At 38.9% G+C, this 20,381-nt stretch overlaps 1 protein-coding gene across 3 annotated transcripts in view; it reads left to right on the top strand.

Moving 5' to 3' along the window:
- Nucleotides 1-11,857: 11,857 nt before the first annotated feature.
- Nucleotides 11,858-20,381, top strand: part of LOC149011322 (uncharacterized) — a 48,983-nt gene continuing 40,459 nt past the window's right edge. For all 3 annotated transcript variants that reach the window (XM_089160792.1, XM_089160790.1, XM_089160793.1), the window contains exons 1-5: nucleotides 11,858-12,295; nucleotides 13,513-13,568; nucleotides 13,693-13,867; nucleotides 14,433-14,534; nucleotides 15,413-15,484. In XM_089160792.1, the coding sequence (XP_089016918.1) occupies nucleotides 12,209-12,295; nucleotides 13,513-13,568; nucleotides 13,693-13,867; nucleotides 14,433-14,534; nucleotides 15,413-15,484 (492 nt within the window). In that variant the 5' untranslated portion in view covers nucleotides 11,858-12,208. The remainder of the gene's footprint in view (nucleotides 12,296-13,512; nucleotides 13,569-13,692; nucleotides 13,868-14,432; nucleotides 14,535-15,412; nucleotides 15,485-20,381) is intronic.

A 20,381-nucleotide genomic window follows, 5' to 3' on the forward strand; every position in this document is an offset into this window, starting at 1 on the left:
ACAACATTGTACAATAAAGGAATGAGTTTCAAAGAAACTCAGAAGGCGCTTAAAAATCCATAATAACATAAATGGCGAATTCCGAACAAACATAAATGCAATATGATATGAGACAAGCAATGAATGAATGAATCTAACTCTATGTATGTTGGTCTCTATTGGCAAACATGCTTTAAGTCATAGCACCGTACTTCTTTAGGAAAGTCCACTCACATCCTCAACCATTTAAGATATCTTGGATTCTCTCACGGATCATTTCACCGGTCTTGAGCAGCCGATTGGTAATGGGTCCTTCATCCCTCGGGACAAACCATGGCAGGGGGTTAAGTCAACACACTCTCTCACAACCATTTGGTATAAGTACGGCGCATGTCGGGGTAAAACCTAGCCAAATGCAAGTCTTCTACTTAGTTACATCAAGTCGGATCCGGATACTTCCATTCCTCGTCCCCGACGATCCTTTCCGGTATCCTTCACACTAGAGTCAGCGTATCCTATGGCACCGACCAACTCGGACTACGGACTCATCAACCCTATTGATCATCCACATATGGTAAACGGGAAGCTCTCACGTCCTCTCACGGGTTGGTTACCGGTCTTAAGCGCCCGTGAGCCCAAGTCTAATCATATGCAACCCTACCAATAAATGGCCCCCACAATGTGATTCCCTGTCCTCTCACGGGTTGGTTACCGGTCTTGAGCGCCCATGAATCCCCATTGCTACCACGGGTCGTTCGGTCTCAATACCCCTTCGATTAGGGTCTGACATAACAGGACATCCTAGCCAAACACTACTAGACAATCCTAGATATGTCATCCAACAGTTTAGGAAGGTGTCCAGAGGGCATCTCCGGAAACATCCCATAATATTCCCGTAGTAGTCCAAGGACAGAAGTGTCGAAAGGACACCTCTCCTTTCCAAACCATACTTAAGCATACACATGCATCAATTCATATCATCACATATATGGTAACTTCATATATGGAAAGAAATCAATAAGTACAATCACTTGTATATAATTGGTAAGTAAATCATACATGAATCAATTCAACATGAATAAATAATGCTACTGTAATCAAAGTTATGCAACAGTAGTATATCATTGTAAGAATCTAATTTAGGAATCATATCAATGATATTCAAATATAGAAACTAGATTCATGCTATCTATGTAATTAAGGAAATAACCATCCTTACCTTTTATAACTCGCAAAGGAATCCTAAGAAATCAAGTAAGATCTTGGCAAACTTGAGAAGAAGGTCCTAAACAAGTATATACAACATATTAGGAAAGATCCCTACCGTAAAAGATATCAAAACATCCGAAACAGACCAAACTGGAGTTGCTGTACTCATTGGTTGAGTGGATTGGTCGAGTGGTCCAGTGACCGACCAATCAGTCGACCAATGCAGACAGTAGCCTATAAAATCAGAGTTTTAAGATATGAAATCCGAATTTGGTGGTTCAAAAGGGTACTAATCAAGGGGTAGACTACATCAGTAGTATTCTAACAAATAGGGGACCTCAAAACACTAATCCAATCAAGGTATCAAGATCCAAATTAGGAAACAAAAAGTTACCATAATTAAATCAACCATGGATCTTGATGAATTTGAAATAGAAAACAAAGACAAGAACAATAGGAGGATGGATCATTGCTTTCGGTAATGGTATCATGAAAACATACATAGATCTTCATGGAATAAGGCTTAGAAGTATAAATCTAGATAAGGAAATAAAACCTACCATATATGTAACTACCATGCATCATGAAGAACACATAGTATGGTAGAAGAGAACAACTAGAAATCTATAGATTATGGATCATGGAAAGAAAACACAGTAATTAACTACTAACATGATCAACATAGAAGATCCAAAGAGATCAGAATTCAGATTAGAAGTTTAACAGAGATTAGATCATGGTTTGATCATGATTCCTTCAAAAGCTTGCAATGATCATGGTTAAGATCATTGTTCTAGCCTCAAATCCTTAGGATGATCATGAGAACATGTTCAGAGATGTTTGCAACAGAGAATGCAGCATCTCTTCACGTCTCAACTCAAAAAGGAAAGAAAAACAAAGATGGAGGAGAAGAAGAGAGAGTAGACATACCTTTCGATGCAAAAAGAAGAGTTTCGACGAAGATCCGTCAAGAAAACACCAAGGATGCAAGAGAGATGACTTGCAGAGGTCTTTGGTTCGTTCCAGAGAGTTTGGAGGCAGCAAATACGAAGTGGACTCGAGATTGGACTTAAATAGAGCAAGAACAAACTAATTGCCAAAGACAGACTCATTGGTCGAGTGGATTGGTCGATGGCCCAGTCGACCAATCACGACCAATGCCGAAAAGAAGACCAAAACAGGGAATTGAAGGTCCAGATCAAATCCAATCTTAAAGGGGTTTTGCACACAAGTCAAGTGACTTACCTAATAGGTAGAAATGCCTTCAAACCAAGATAGAGAGCACTCCAAGTCCATCAACTAATTAGATCTTCATCGAGATTCAGTTTCCATAAATAGAACCCATCATCAACTTTCATGGATTCAAAGCCAGACACCAAGTCCTCTACTGGGATGGCCCAAAGCTGACTTCTTACTTTACTTCAGGTCATCGGACCTACAAATAACAAGGTTTCCGGGTCAAGGTTAGGGCTGGGTTTTACAGTTGATGAGGATCATGCAGACTCGCCACCACCTTCCCAGTTCGAGAGAGGAGGCACATCCGGGACTCAGGATACTTCGGAGGTATCACCACCTTGGGTTAGGGGTCTGTTCACTCGGATGGACCAGTTCGAGCAGGGGCAGGTAGAGATGAGGGGCCAGATAGCAGAGTGCCTTGACATACTTCGCCAGATGAGACTAGCTCCACCACCACCACCACAGTAGTAGATAGGTTTAGGTTTTGATTCACTTTGATTCAGTACTGACTTTAGGATTTAGATATGCTTATTGTAGTTTTTATTCAGCACATATTCATTTCCTAACATTTTGTAAAGCGTAGAGTACGCTCCAAGTTATGTAAAGCTTTATCTTATTAATGGAATACGGTTATGTTTATTGCACTTGTATTATTGTCTCTTATGCATTTTCTTGATAATTACAATGTGAGAATGTATTTCACTTGACTTATTGTAAGTTATTCAAAAGAAGATTCACTTACTTTCTCAGTTTGTTTCTAACGAAAGATGTTCTATTATTCACTCTAATTCTTTTGAGTCACTTCTTGATCTATGACTCAGATTGCTCATCTAACACTTGTATTAATTATTATTGACTTCATAAAATCATGGCTCTGATACCACTCTGTCACACCCCACCTGTCGGTCTCGGTTACCCGCCCGACAACCCGTGGGTGCGATCCATCACAAGATCCAAGGTTTTAGTCTATCAACAATAATTGAGACAAATACAGATAATCAAGAGCAAAGAATATTCAATAACTGAATTAAATGAATTATAGGAGTCCAAAATACTCCAATATCAAAGGAAAAAAATAAAGAATAAAGGAATAAAACAAAAATGAGGGCAGCGGAATAATTCAAAAGTGTTTAAATCAATTTCTTTCCAGTTTGCTTTTCTAAGTCAATGAACTTAGACTCAAGTTTAATAACGTGAGGGGTCCTCCAATTCTTCTCCAGTCTCTGTGCGAACTGCCTGACCACCTTTCGCCTCTGACCATCAACCGGTGCGATAAGCGCACTCCATGCACTCGCAGGAACTCCCGCACATGCTATTTCCATCTCCCACTGGCGGTGCCACATCTTCTTCATACGGGATGGTTCCTTCATAGGAAACCAGCCCATCTTCAGATATAAATCCTTCTTCTGTAGGCTAAAAACATACAAAGAATAAAGGAATGAGTTCTAAAGAACTCAGTAAGAAACAATCATAAATCTCATCCATCATCCAATAATGCCATGATACAAACGTAATATGAATGAATGCAAAATATGAATTATGCTATGATTTCTAACTATGCAAGTCTTTAACAGTTGACATGCTTTAAGAATAAACACCAGCCCTCCTCTGGGTAAGTCTCATCACTCTGATTCGGCAAGGACTGGTTACCTCTGTAGGGATCCCAGGAAAAAGGGAAAGTCCACACCTGGCTCACAAACCATGGTTAGGGGTTAAGTCCACACTCTCTCACCTCGACCATTGGTAATGAGTACTGGCGCATGTCAGGGTTTCTAATCCAATGCAAGGTCATAATGGTTACATGTCTACATGAAGTCAAGATACATCTCCTATGGCACCAACCAACTCGGTTCAGTATCCTTCGCAACCTAGGAGTAAGAATCATCATGGACTGGCTACCTCTGTTGGACTCCACTCCTTAACCCTATGGTCATCCACATATTATTGGGGCGGATGCTCTCATGATTCCTCACGACACCTGGTCCGGTCCTTGGACATCCATGAGCCCAACCCTAACATATGCAACCCTACCATTTATATGACTAACAGTGGACCACCAAGTCACATCACTGTCATCACGGGTCACTCGGTTTCAATCCCCCTACCGAAAGGGTAGTAGCATGTGGGGTACCTAGCCATACAATCTAGACTCATCCTAATAATGTCATCAATTAATCATGATAGTGCTGAAGATATCAGCAGGCATGTGTCCCATTCCACAGCCTTCTGATATCACCAGCCAAGATATCCCAAAAGGAACACCCCAACTATCATAACCATATACCAATTACCATAATCATATAACATTCACAATTCACCAGGTAATTATGAAATCAAGGCAAACAGCAGTAGTATATCAGAATTAAATACAACTACAACAGCATATAACAATAGAAATTAAGACTAACAACTATCAGATTAACATGTTCAAGTATATGTAGATAGATAAGATAGATTGTCCTTACTTGCATATAATTGAAATGTCCGCAAAATGGAATCTAGTAACTATTAGTAGACTTTTCTTTAAACAGTAAACACCTAAACACAGGGTTATTAGAATATATAAGTCACATGAATCAATTTGAATCAGAACCAAAATCCAATTGGTCACTGTTTACCAGCCGGTCGCTTGTGCCGGTCGCTTAGGTTGAGCGACCGCCACTAGTGACCGCCCCAAATTAGTGAGTTTCAATCCGAAACTCAGGCTTCTGATTACTCAATTTCAATCCGAATTTCGAGTAATCTTGACCTAAGTCTCGAATTAAACACTCCCTAAGCCAAAAGGGTGAGAGAAAATTAACCATTACCATCAATAGATTACCCATAACCCTCCCCTTGATTGGATTAACCATCTCACGGAAACAGGGTTTCATTTACGGTTATTCCATCTCAAGTAGATTAAAAAGAGAGTTAAAATATCCAAGGGGGTAATCACAAAGACGAGGGGAAAAGGGTAAAACTAATTTAACGGACAAAGAGAGTAAAGAACGAAGGGTTAATTCAATACCTCACGCCAAGAGAGTCAGAGAAGGAAAGAACTGATCTTCCAAGTCACTGTCAGTACTCCAGAGACTCTTTCGGATCTTCCCCGCAACCGTCTAACCTCCCAAATAAGCAACCACGAATAAAGTATTCGTTAATTAGACAGAGGTTGCCTTTTATAGAAGTCAGGGGGCAAAATAGGGCAAAATCCCCGAAAACTGTGAAACCCAGCCCTAACCTTGACCCGGAAACTTTGTTATTTGTAGGTCCAGTGACCCGAAGTAAAGCAAGAAGTCAGCTTTGGGCCATCCCAGTGGAGGACTTGGTGTCTGGCTTTGAATCCATGAGTGTTGATGATGAGGTTCTATTTATGGAAACTGAATCTTGATGAAGATCGGATTAGTTGATGGACTTGGAGTGCTCTCTATCATGGTTTGAAGGCATTTCTGCCTATTAGGTAAGTCACTTGGTATGTGTGCAAAACCCCTTTAGGGTTGGACTTGATATGGGCCTTCAATTCCCTGTTTAGAAGTTGTTGAACTGATTGGTCGACTGGACCAGTCGACCAATCCACTCAACCAATGGGTTCTGTCTTTGGTAATTAGGTCTTGCTTGCTCTATTTAAGTCCAATCTCGAGTCTACTTCGTATTTTCTGCCTCCAAACTCTTTGGAACGAACCAAAGACCTCTGCAAGTCATCTCCCTTGCGTCCTTGGTGTTTATCTTGAGGGATCTTCATCAAAACTCTTGTTCTTACACAAAAAGGTATGTTTACACTCTCTTCTTCTTCTTTATCCTTGTTTTCTTTCCTTTTTGAGTTGAGACAGTAGAGGAGATGCTGCATTCTCTGTTGCAAACATCTCTGAACTTGTCTCTCATGATCTTCCTAAGGATTAATGGCTAATGCGATGATCTTAACCATGATCATTGCAAGCTTTTGAAGGAATCATGATCAAATCATGATCTTGTCTTTGTTCATCTTTTGATTTAAATTCTGATCTTCTTAGATCTATTATATTGATCATATTAGTAGTCAATCGCTGTGTTTTCTTTACATAATCCATGATCTATCAATCTCTAGTTGTTTCTCTTCTACCATACCATGCTTTCTTCAAGAATCATGACTGATACATCTATGGTAGGTTTTGTTTCCTTATTTAGATTTATGTTCTTAGATCTATTTTGTTGAAGATCTAAGTATGCCTTCCATGATATCTTTATCAAAATCAATGATTCATTCTCCTATTGTTCTTGTCTATGATTTGTATCTTGAATTCTTCAAGAACCATGATTGATCTAATGATGGTAACTTTTTGTTTCCTAATTTGTAACTTGAAAACTTGATTCGATTAGTGTTTTGAGGTCCTCTATATGTTAGGATACTACCAATGTAGTTTACCCCTTGTTTAGTACCCTTTTGAACCACCAAATTCGGTTCTTTATTCTTAAAACTCTGATTTTGTAGGCCACTGTCTCCATTGGTCGACTGATTGGTCAATGGGACGATGAGACCAATCCAATCGACCAATGAGTACAACAACTCCAGATTTGGTCTGTTTTGGATGTTTTGATATCTTTTCTGTTAGGGATCTTTCCTAATATATTGTATACACTTGTTTAGGACCTTCTTCTCAAGTTTGTCAAGATCTTACTTGATTTCTTAAGATTCCTTTGCAAGTTATAAAAGGTAAGGATGGTTACTTCTATAATAGCATAGATTGTGTGATTTTAGTTTCTATATTAGAATCTTTCAGATTTGTTACCATAATTAGATTCTTTTATGAATATATTACTGCTGTATTTACTTCAATTACAATAGCATTATTTACTTGTTTTCTTTAGTTTATGAAAGTCTTTATTTGTCAACTATATATGAGATGAATCTTATTATGGTATATTTTCTATATACTGTAAATGTGTATGATATGATTGATTTGTGAATGTGATTGATTAAGTATGGTTCGGGAAGGAGAGGTGTCCTTTTGACACTTCTGTCCTAGGACTACTACGGGAATATTATGGGATGTTTCCGGAGATGCCCTCTGGACACCTTCCTAAACTGTTGGATGACATATTTAGGACTGTCTAGTAGTGTTTGGCTAGGATGTCCCGTTATGTCAGACCCTAATCCGAGGGGTATTGAGACCGAACGACCCGTGGTAGCAATGGGGATTCATGGGCGCTCAAGACCGGTAACCAACCCGTGAGAGGACAGGAATCACATTGTGGGGGCCATTTATCGGTAGGGTTGCATATGGATAGACTTGGGCTCACGGGCGCTCAAGACCGGTAACCAACCCGTGAGAGGACGTGAGAGCTTCCCGTTTACCATATGTGGATGACCAATAGGGTTGATGAGTCCGTAGTTAGGGACTATGAGGACTCTAGTGTGAAGGATACCGGAAAGGATCGCCGGGGCGAGGAATGGACGTATCTGGATCGACTTGATGTAACTAAGTAGAAGACTTGCATTTGGCTAGGTTTTACCCCGACATGCGCCGGTACTTAGACCAATGGTGATGTGAGAGAGTGGTGACCTATACCCCAGCCATGGAATATCCCGAGGGATGAAGGACCCATTACCAACCGATGATGAGTGAATGAGACTTTCCTAAAGAAGTACGGTGCTATGACTTAAAGCATGTCTCGCCATTAGAGACCAAGCATACATAGAGTTAGATTCATACATTCATTGTTTGTATCATACCATATTGCATTTATGTTTGTTTTGTAATCCTGCCATTTATGTTATTATGGATTTAACTGCTTTACTGAGTTTCTTTGAAACTCATTCCTTTTGTACAATGTTTGTTAGACTACTCTACAGGGTTCCGAGTATCATGACTGCTCGTATGAAGAAGCGCAAGGAGAAGAGGCATATCTCCAGGAAAGTGATTGCGGTTACGACAATTACACTGAAGATTCCGCGAGTGGTTATGCTCCGTACGATGCTTAGTCCGACCATAGAGTGGAAGCGCCCTTGTGCCATTTATGAGATTTATGTTTATAGGGATATTGTCTATAAGATTGAGAACAATTTAGTTACCTATTGTACCTGCTATTGGGATTAGATTCTATTCTGTTTCTTCTCTTTTAGAACTACATTTCCGCTGGTTGTAGAGTGGGATTTCGCCTCACTTTACTTATTTGATTTAGACACTCTGATTATAATTAGTACTCTGATTTATATATGATTCATTCTTTCCTTATTTGGATCTATGGTTTATCTTTCGCACATCGATTATTATTGTTCATGATTATGTTATTGTTTATGTGGGAGGTTGATTACTCGATACCTGATTTTCGGGCTGTGGATCACACTCTCGGGTATGCCAGTTAGGGTACCGGCTGGGAGGATGTGATAGATAGACCGGGCGGTCGCTTGGGCCGGTCGCTTAGGTTGAGTGACTGCCACTAGTAACCGCCCCCATGTAATTTGCCATACAAGGATGCTTTTACTAGGGGCTTGATACCCAAGGCCAACCTAGCCCTAAATAAGAGAAGGGGGAGATCTTACCTTCATTCCGGACATCTCTGAACAACACCTGACTTCCAGAATTCCAAGTTCCAGCCAAGGCAGGCTCTTCAGATAAAGGATCCAGATCCATGGGTCCTGGGTATGGATCATGGGCTTCAATCCGGATACTCCACAAGTTCACCCGACTAGACCTTTGGGTTCTCGGACCTGGAATATGGATCTCGGGTTAGAAATATGGGGGGTGTTACAAAAGTACCAAATATTAGATGCATCTTCACACGTGATATGAACACATCAAGAAGAAGACCAAATAACATCTACTTTGAGGGAATCCACCAACAAAAGATCAAACCTCCCGCTCTTCCCTCCGGCCGGGACAAACACATACTGACTACAACCCCATACAAAACACAATCTACGAATATCAACAGAGACTGATTTCACTTCGAAAAGAAAAACAAAGTTGGGTCTATGCTTGTTGAATAAGAGTTTCAGTTCTTTTTGTATAGAGGATCGACCCAATCCTCTACAGTTGAGAAATATAGCCTTCATTTCTCCCTTGATGGTTCTTCAAGGCTAACCATCAAAGCCTCAGAACAGAACAGGTTTGTTCCATATTGATCAAGTTTCAATTTCTTTTGTTGATTCGTTTCGAAAACTGTCGAGATATCCTAATTGACTTCTTGAATCACTAGCTTTCTTTTGCACGGAAGGATGTTAGAATTCTCATTGACGGGCGTCTTTCCTTTGTTGTTGGCATATGATAGTTGCTGGAGATTGGCTGTCTAGAAAGCTATAAGATCAAGATCAACATTTATCGAACTCGAAGGGATACTTGAGCTAACTGGGGTGTTTGGAGGAGCTGCTGGAGGAGAATATGTAGAAATGATATCCAGAGAGGAGTTCGGTGAGGTGTTGTGTACATATTCCAAGAGGGTGTTGGGTTGGGTCAAATGATGAATAACACAATGTATTTCTTCATCACGAACTCCTAAAGGTACAATTGTAGAAGAAGATAGGTGAGAGGCATATGCTACCTGTTGACTGGGATGTTGCTACATGAGAGGGGGCTGACATCATAGATGATTGCTAGTTTTGAGAAACTACTTTTGATCGCTTCCTCAAATGCTTGCAGAACAGGGCTTTCATAAATAGATCTATCATTTGAATTAATGGTGGGAATAGCTGCATCATAGAGCTCAATGATTCAATTCAAGTGGTTATTTCTCTTTGCTGGTATTGCTGCAAGTGGAAGACGATGCTGTACTTCTACCATCGAATTTGTAATGTTTGCTGTAGATGAACTCTGATGTCGATACCTACAATCAGTGCTCTTATGTCCTATCCTAAGCAAGAAGAACACATAATATTAGGTTGCATTTCGTAAGCAAATTTTACCAGGATTTCTTAATTTTCAGCCACTTGAACAAGAACTGACGGAACCAAGTCTTGGCAAAGAGGTATTACAACTCTAGCAACAGGAACGTAAGGGTGAGATCCATCTCCTTTCGGGACTTCGATCTCCAACACATAGCCTACTTTGCTGAAAATCATATTGAGGATATCGTGATCGTAGCATCTCTAGTGAAGCTTGATAATTTCCACCCACATGATTGCATATTGCATAGGTAAGATAGTAGCGGGGATATAGTGATCCCATGGCTGAAAAATAAGGAGATGATTCTTGTACGCCCATGGTTGAGCGAACAGAATCAGATTCCTTGTCTAACAATGTCTTGTCTCAAGATATCCATCATTGACAGAATACTTCCCCAATTCCATGAACAATTATTTGGGACATGACATTCAAAAAAATGAATATCCTTAATGTATTTTTCATGTATTAAATGGATCCATAATGAATTTGGATTGGTCAAGAGTTTCTAATTTTGTTTGGTAAAAGAGAGCTTTGTTGAAACAATGTACATTCCTAAACTCCATGCCTCCATCTCTTTTATCTTTGCACAAGGTTTTCCATTTAATCTAATGAATTTCTCTACGCTGGTCATTTTTCTACCAAAATTGTCGAATATTTTAATTCATTTGATTGCAGAGTTCATTGGGTATGAGAAAACATGTCATAACACAGATATGAAGAGTAAATGTCACTGCTTTGATTACAATCTTCTTCCTAGCTAGGAATAATAATTTTTTTTTCACCTAGATAATTTAGAATCTAAACGTTCTAGAACAAAAGAAAAGATCTGATATACGTAGCTCTACCTTGATAGGTAGAAGATCAGACTCACTAGTTCACCCCAACCTTGCTTCAGTCATACACATTTAATGCACAGGACGATCAAGTTATACATCTCGGTCCGTCAGATCGAGATCTTGTCAAGATTTTGATCTCGACCACTGAGATTTAACAGTCGGAGTCGAAATCTCAAACGAAATTTTGGATCTGACGGTCTGACTGTCATGCACATTTTTTTCTTCTTCAAATTAAGAACTTCTAATATACTAGGATGTGACTGAGAATACTAATGCCGCCGAATGGGTGTGAACCCCAGACCTCCTCGTGGAAGATTGAGCCTTTAACAGCTTTACTAACTCACATTGACAAAATGTCTTGCACATTTTTTTTTTAGTACTGATGTTTTTTTTATTACTGGAAATGTAATGCCGTGCAAAGGTCGAATCCAAGACCTTTCCATTGAAAAGTATGGATTTTTACCACTCCTCCAACCTTGCATTGGCAAGTCATGCACATTTTTACTTAAGCAATTTCGGTTCACCCCAGATTTAGAAGCCACGTGGACGTCTTGCTTCCTGTCAGCTGATCATATATAGCTGTAACCCTCGGGCTGGTAGCCAAATTCAGACACGCATAATTTGAAAGTCAGAAATGAAAAAAAGTCCTTACAGATTTAACTGGTCGCACGTGCTTACCTATAACTCCTTCAAAAACATTTTACTAAATTATAACCAACTCATCATCAACGGTCTCTCCCTCTGCCTCCCTCCCTATGTTCTGTGCTGTCTACTGTCTGACCTGAGTCACCTGACATACTCTCCTCGGCCCCTCAAAATTTCTGTCTCCCCCTTTCCTTAAAAAGAAATATTATTATTAATACCAATTCTCCATCTCCAATCCGGTTATGTGCAGGGCTACCTGCACTGCACTCCAGAGTACAAAGATCTTGGCGTCTTCGTTGTTTCCTCTTCTTCCTTTTTTTTCCTTTATCCTTTTCCAGTAATGGCGATTTGACGATGTAGAACGGAAAAGGAGAAAAGGAAAAAAAGGAAAAAAAATATCATCTATAGCTGAATTGTAGGGCGTTGTGATCCAAGAAATCTACCCTGACATAGTGAAGCTTTACAATGGCGGCATTTGGAGCTCTTGGTTCGTTTTTCTTAGCTGCTAGTAGGGCTTGTTGTAGTCCTCTTGCCGTTTTCATTCAGATCCAGGTTCGCGGGCGCTATTTGCTTTGCTTTATATTTTCCTTTGCGAATGAACGTAATTTTTGAAGATTTCTTTTCTTCCTCTAGTTGTTTTTGGATCTGAGGGTGGATGTACTGAGGGAGTGTTGTTGTCGTCGTTCAATTTCTGTTTGATTAGTTGGTTTTTCCGTTGTGAAGCTTACGCGGTGAAGTCTTGCATTTGAATGGAAGAAATTACGGCTCTTTTCTCCTCCCCGAAGATAAGAAATGGAATGCTCAAAAAACAATGAGTACTCCGAATATTCTTGGGTGGTGCCACACTGGTTGTTAAAACTGATTGTCACGATGATAATGTGATGGGTATTAACTTTGGTCAGCTCGCGTAACCAGTTTCTCCATCCTGTGTTGGAATATTATCCTCATCCCAACTGTTGATACTGCACATCAGAGAAAATCACTATTATTATTTAACGAGTTCCATGCCCCTTTCTTTTGTTTTTTTTGAAGTTAATCCATTTTCCAGTTAATAATTAAAGGAAAGATATCTTATTGATTGAGTCTGCTTGGTGATTGGTTAGGAAAATCATGTAATACATGTTATGTTGGTATTCTGAAGTCTATTCTTAGTTTTTGGATTTGGAAGAGTAAAGTTGAAGGAATCTTTTGTGCTTCTTTTCTTGGTTTGTCCTCTGATAGCAGCATTACATGGGGACCTGCCATTTTGCTATGAAACAAGATGTCAAAATGGTGTATGGATTCTTATCTAGAACTTGTGGATTCTTTTATTATTTTCCTTCCCTTTTTCTTAGGTGTAGGGGGTTGGTTCTCCTCATTATCTGTCCTTAAACCCAAAATTTTTAGTTGTCTACTGTGAAATAAATTTGCAGGTTGTGAGTATGTTGTATAATTATATCTTTGGATAGGGGTTGAACATCAGATTGATGTCCTGATCCTAGGAGAGTGTAACATGTAAGAATATTTGTATTTGCATTTTTAATTAATTTTCTTCAGTCTATAACTTGATAGTGACATTTTCTATTATATCATCTTTTTTGTTGTCCTTTATTATTGCATTTCAACCGAGTTCTTCATCTGTTTTATCTTTACCAGAAAGCCAAAATTAAGGTGTGGGGGAGTACATGTCCTTGGATGGTGGATACTGTAGTGAAGCATCTCTCTGTTTTTTTGGGGTAAAGCATGTCTTACACGACTAACCCTTTTTCCTCTCCCCTCCATCTATTTAGGGGTGTGCAATCTGCTTGATTCTTGCTGTTGGATGGGCTTTTGCTGCATATGTCAGGTATGCTATTCAAGAGTAAACCTAATATTGCACCAGTAGCAATTAACTGAGTTAGTGTTGTCACTTAAATTGGAAATCTCATGTTTAATAGTACTTTATGCAATGGATCTTATAATTCCCACAGGAACAGAGAGATCAGACGTATTGAGGATAGCAAAAAACGTGGCAATGACTTTGCATTTCTGTGCCAAGATATCAATGAACTTGAACACTCTAATCAGATCCACTTGCCAAGAGTGTCAGTTGTGATGCCTTTGAAGGGTTTTGGAGAACACAATCTACAAAACTGGAGAAGTCAGGTCAGGATGCAAGTTCTTTTAAACAAATTCTCTTTAGTAAAAATGGAAAAGAAAAATTTATTCTGATTCACTGGTTAATAGTAGTTTCCTGGACTACTCTTGTACATGATATTTTGGTTACTTTTTTCCTTTTTTCTAATAGATACATGTTTGTACTACTAATCTCTAAGGTAAAACAATCCAATGTTACACGAGTTCATCTTAAAAAGAAAAAAAAAAAAAAAAAGAAGGGGGGAAAAAAAAGAGAGGATGCTAATTCATTGGCATTAGTAATTTCTAGGGTCCTTTTTTTTTTGGGTGAATATTGGTTAGCTTCCTTGTTTTTCTAATTATATATTTTCGTATTACTGTCCTCTAGGTGTAAACAATTCCATATGTAAAGAGGATAATTAGATCTCGTCTCATGGCTTACTTTTATGTCTTTGTTATATTATTAATACATCTGGACCTGTAAATTATTTTTCTTAAAATATTCTTTGGGTTAAATCCTGATTCTTTTTGACAAGTTACAAATATGCTAATTGCTAATTAAATCATAGAAACAAGATTGATGAATTTGATGCAGATTACATCCCTTTATGGTGGTCCTCTGGAATTCATTTTTGTGGTGGAAAGTACAGAAGATCCTGCTTATCATGCTGTGTCTTTGTTGGTCTCTGAGTTTAAGGTAAAGATGTCATTTCCACTTCACTATTTTGATCATTTGCTATGTTTTGTAATATAGTTTAAGTATTTCATGGAAGTCAGGAACACCTTAAAGAAGAATAGGAAAAAACTTTCAATCCTAATGAACTATTTTTTGTGTTAATAGAGGCTCAAGATTGTTTTCGTGTCTCAGTTTCTTGGTATGACAGGATGTCAGGATGTTGATGGCATTGGTTTATCATTAGCACAGAGAATTAGCTTTAAGCTATTTGTTATTAACTTAATGTCTTGACCTTGATTTCAGAGGGTTCTGGTGATAGTTATTATACACTAACCAAGTTAAACATGGAAGTGAGTGCGGAGGAGATCTATGTTTTGTGTGGTCACTGTGGTGATGTCATTTGGTTAAGTCGGTTAGGCTAACGCTAATGCCTTGATTGATTTAGCCCAATAATATTGCAGTTTTGCATCTGATATCCTTTAAGTTGTAGGTATATGATCTACTGCCCTGTTTCCTTGGCTAGCTAAGAATAAAAGGTTGTAAACTGGATAATGTTTTGTTCCAGACTTCAAGTACAGCCTGGCTAAAGAATCAGTAATTGGTTTCCAAGAGAATGAAAAGTGCAGGTCACTGGAAAGAATTGCTTCTACCCTACTAAGGATGCCTTTATTATTTACCTCTTGAAGTCATGTGAGATATGTGTGAGAACATGTTCATATTATTTTTCCTGTCACATTGAAAGCTGACCTAGGTTTTCTAAAAATATCTTGATTTTCTTTTTCATTTGTACTATTGCTCCCGTTTGGTAAATCTTAATTTAGCCACATTCTGGATTTATTCTCTTTTAGATTTTTTCTTCTTCTTTTGGTTCTTGATATTTTTCTTGCAAATGGTTACAGGACAGCATTGAAGTGAAGATTGTCGTTGCTGGTTTGTCAACAACATGCAGCCAGAAAATTCATAATCAGTTAGTATGTTAAATTTTCAATTTTATTCCCTTCATTACACGTGAGAACTTATATTATTTACTCTATTAGATGTGCTCTGATTTTTATTCTGTGAATTTGTATCATTAAATTTCAACCGCTCACTGAAAAAAGCAGTCTATTTAAATTTCATGTTACTTCCAATGCTGTATGTGCTTGGGCCTTATACAGTTTCAGCACCAATAAACATTTATTTTTCTAAGGAACGATTGATGCAGATAAATCAAAGAAGTGAGCTTATTTAGTGGAAAGTAACCCTGGGCTGGTCCATTAAAAATTATAAAGAAAATTCTGTTTTGAGGGGGATGGGGTAATTAGAGATATTTTTTCCCACCACCAAGATCTTTCATGTAAATAGAAAGAAGAAACAGAGGGAGGTTCTCCAATTACTAATCCTTTATTTATAGAGTTCTTATAGGTGCTGTGTTCCAACTAGGAAACCCGAAAAATAAAACAGTGTAGTAAGTCATAAGTTGAGTCAGGGAGTAGTTTAGTCTATTAGAGAGTCTTTATTGTTTATGTTTTTAGTCCCACATCAGGTATCATCATATTTTCTCAATCATAACTATTATTATAAATAAAACCCTACTATGTCACATTGACATATGTCAGGATTCATCCAAGATTTCAACATGGTATTGGAGCCATGACCTAGGGCACCACCATCTCATTGCAAGTCATAGCAGCCATCAATCATCATCATCGCAGGCCTCAGAGAGACCAGAATAGCTTCCTACCATCACCATTCACCTTTGCTAGCACCATCACCAACCTCAACGGCCCTTAATCCTCCTCCTCCTCCTCCATTTCGTAACCCTACACAAGCATCCTAGACTTGATTGAAACAACACTGATGCAAAAACTGTAGAAAGAGCGGATGGAGAACTAGAACCGTCCAATAGGTAGAGCCCCTCCTTCTGTTTACCACGGCTAATCTTACGCCTAGGTCTTGAAAAACATTGCGAGATGGAAAGAATATTATTTTGCAATTCATATCACGGGTTAGGCTATTGATGAATAATAAATTAGCTGAAAATTTAGGAACATGCAAAATAGAGGAAAGGGAGAGGTTAGTGAACAGATAATAAAGCCCTTTCCAGAAATAGGGGGCAGGGATCCATCAGCTGTTCGAACATTCTAAGCAAGTGGAATAAAAGAATAAGTGTGGAATAAAGAAGATGAGTCTGTCATGTGGTCGGTTGCCCCAGAGTCAATTATTCAAAAGGGATAAATATAATTAATGCTGTGACAATCGAAGATACTTGTAGGAGGTTGGGAACTAGAGGTAAAGGCAACGATAAATGCAATACTCTTGCTGGGAGTTGACCCAGAAGAGGACCCATCATGTTTCAACATCCGCTAACGAAAGAAATTTTGGATTTCGTCTGCGAAAATAGTGCTAAAGTACTTTGGATGTCTGGAATAGCCTGATTTGTAAATGCAGGATTGTTAATTCCACTCTTTCCTCCTCCATAGGAACTGGCTGGACGTCCATGTAATTTCAACATTTATCATTTGTATGATGTTCCTTCCTACAATACTCGCACTTCACAGTAGGCCGGGAGTCACCAAAACTAGGCTTAGGATTACTAGAACTAGCAGCCAATGCAGACCTATCAGAAGTCTGTGTATGTACCATAGCTATCTATTGATTGTCCTTTGTATCCACTATGGCATATGCTTGTTCTAGAGAGGGAAAAAGGCTCATGGGAAAGGATTTGTGCACGAATCTGATCATACTCTATATTCAATCTTTACAGAAAGTCATAAACTCGAAGTTTGTACTCCCATTTTGGATAACAATGACATCTTCAGCATTCTTGGGTATAAATTTCCTAGAAATCAAAGTCTTGATAGTATCCTCGAAGTGTATTATAATATTGAGTGAGAGTAAGATCTTTCTGTTCTAATTGATGTATCTTCTGTCTAATTTAGCATTGTGCATAATTGTCTTGGCCACCTTCCTTTGTTAGTTTTGTTTAGACTATTTTTTGATTTGGTTAAAAGGTGTAACTTGAATGATTTTTGTTGTGATGCTTGTATTTTGGCCAAGTAAACAAGACATATTTATCCCATTTCAAATGATAGAAGTAAAGTTCCATTTTCCATTTTGATGTGTGGGGTCCTTCTCAAACCGTGTCTATATCTGGCTATTGTTCGTTTGTTACATTCATTGGTTGTTGCACCCGAACTACTTGGGTCTATCTCTTATATAAAAAAAGTGACGTGTTTTCCTGTTTCTGGAATTTCCACAATATGGTTTAGGCCCAATTCGGGGCTGTAATTAAAATCCTTAGGATAGACAATGAGACTAAATATTTAGGTGGTAGCTTTCCCTCTTACTATTTAGACCATGGGATTATCCATTAAACCAATTGAGTAGATATTCCTTCTCAAACTGGGGTCGTAGAGCAGAAGAATATGCATCTTTTGTAGATGGCACGGTCCCTTATATTTACTATGCATGTGCCACCTTGATTCTGGGGTGATGCGGTTCAAACCGCCACCTATCTCAATAATAGGATGCCTTTCCGTGCCTTAGACAAGCGTTGTCCTCTTCAAGTTCTCTTAGGTACAGTCAATTTTACTATACCCCCTAAGGTCTATGGATGTGTAGCATTTGTTCACAACCATTAAAGTCATAGTAAGCTTGATCCTACAGGGTTACAGTGTATATTCTTGGGGTATCCCCTTACACAAAAAGGTTATAAATGTTACCATCTGGATCTTGTAGATTTTTGTGTCTATGGATGTTGTTTTTCAGGAATAGGTTGCCTTTTTTTCTCCTTCTCTTCTTCAGTGGGAGAGTCTTAGTGAAGAAGCTCCGGTGTTCCTTAAGATTCCTCTTGAGGTTCGTATTGTTGAGTCTCCTTTAGCAGATTTTCCATTGGAAGATGGAGTGACTAGATAGGAACGACTGGTGGATGATGTGCAGGGGAGTCTAGACCTCCTCTGAAGTCCTACCAAAGGAAGCAGAAGGCCCCCTCTGAGCCATGACAATTGGAAGTATCACATCCTGGTCTTAAAGCAACCTAATGTAGGTGCCGTATTTGATTGAACAAAAACAGTAGCCAAATGAAGTAGATACCGAATTTGATAAATCAAAACAGTACCCAAATAGGACCTTTCATAGGGAGTCAATTTCAGATTTGATGGACTTAAGGTGAAACAGAGTTTAGATGGGAAAGAGGGCTGAAACTATATTGGTATTATAAGGATAATAACATATAACAAAACGGGCTGAATCGATCTTCAAAACAAGGGGCAGAATTACGATGAGAACTTGACAATAACAATGAACGTGTAACACTCGGGCTTCACACCGCAAGGTGGATTGATTGGATTGAACACCAACCTACCTTGATCAAACACAAGGAGTCTTAATTGCAAGATGGATCGATTGGATCAAACACAAGGAGTCTTCACACTCGGGCTTCACACCGCAGGGTGGATCGATTGGATCGAACACCAACCTTCCTTGATCAAACACAAGGAGTCTTCACACCGGGCTTCACACCGCAAGGTGGATCGGTTGGATCGAACACCAACCTACCTTGATCAAACACAAGGGTTCTCCAAAGAAGAGGAATGCTAGCAAGCAATTGGATTTCAATTCATCAATTCTTTTTCTCCCTTCTTACATTAGTCTCTTATATAGCACTCTAAAGAGATCAAAACAATAGTGGAAACATCCAACCACTACACTCCACCACTAACCAAAACACTAATGGAAACATCCACCTACTACACTCCACCACTAACCAAAACACTAATGGAAACATCCACTTACTACACAACATTACCTACTACAAGCATTAATGGAAACATCCACCTACCACACCACTAACCAACACCACCTACTAGTTCCCTTTGTTGACTTTTCAAAGCTAGATTTGGGATTAGTTCAAAATAGGTGGGCTGCTCTTCTTCCACTAAAGTGTTCCAAGCCCATGAAACCATGGGCTCATTTTAACCCACTCCAATAGTCCTAGCCCATGCAAGCCATGGGCTGTTTTGGGTCATGTCCTTAGGCTTTGATGGGCTTGAGCATTGGGCTTTTCTCTCTTTTGTATTTGCTGCTAATCTGCATCACAAACATTTTTCTTGGTGAGTCTATTTTTGATCTTGATTTACCCATTGCATTAAGAAAACAACCACGTACTTGCACCAAACACCTTATTTCTAACCATGTGTCATATTATTCCCTATCCCCATAATTTCAAAGCTTTATTTCCTCTTTTTCGTCACCTCTATCCCTAACTCATGGCAAGAGATAGTGTCTCACCCAGACTGGAAGAAAGCTATGGATGAGGAAATGTAAACCCTAGAAAAAAAAAAAAGACATGAGATCTGGTATCCTTGCCTGCAGGGAAGAAGATTGTTAGATGCAAATGGATGTTTGTAATAAAACACAAAACAGATGTGACCATTAAGAGAATGGTATCCAAGGGCTTTACTTAAGCCATGGCCTTGACTACCAAGAGACGTTTGCCCCTGTTGCTAAGATGAATATTGTTTGGGCTGTCTCTCATGTGCTGTAAACCAAGGGTGGAGTCTTCAACAATTGGATGTGAATAATGTGTTCTTACGTGGAGAGCTGTTGGAAGAAGGATACATTGATGTGCCCCATGGTTATTCTAGTTCGGAGACCTATGGGAAGGTGTGCAGGTTAAGAAGAGCTCTATATAGTCTAAATCAGTCCCCTAGGGCATGATTTGGAAGATTTCACAAGGCAATGATCTCCTATGGCTACAGGCAAATAATGCAGACCATACCTTATTTATTAAGTGGGATGGATCTCATACTACAATACTTCTTGTATATTTGAATGATATTGTCATCCCAAGAAGCAGTGAGGCGGAAATTACAGCTTTGAATACTT

This window comes from Hakea prostrata, chromosome 7 (genome assembly GCF_041222555.1).
Source record: "Hakea prostrata isolate BN-2017 chromosome 7, UWA_Hpros_2, whole genome shotgun sequence".
NCBI lineage: Eukaryota > Viridiplantae > Streptophyta > Magnoliopsida > Proteales > Proteaceae > Hakea > Hakea prostrata.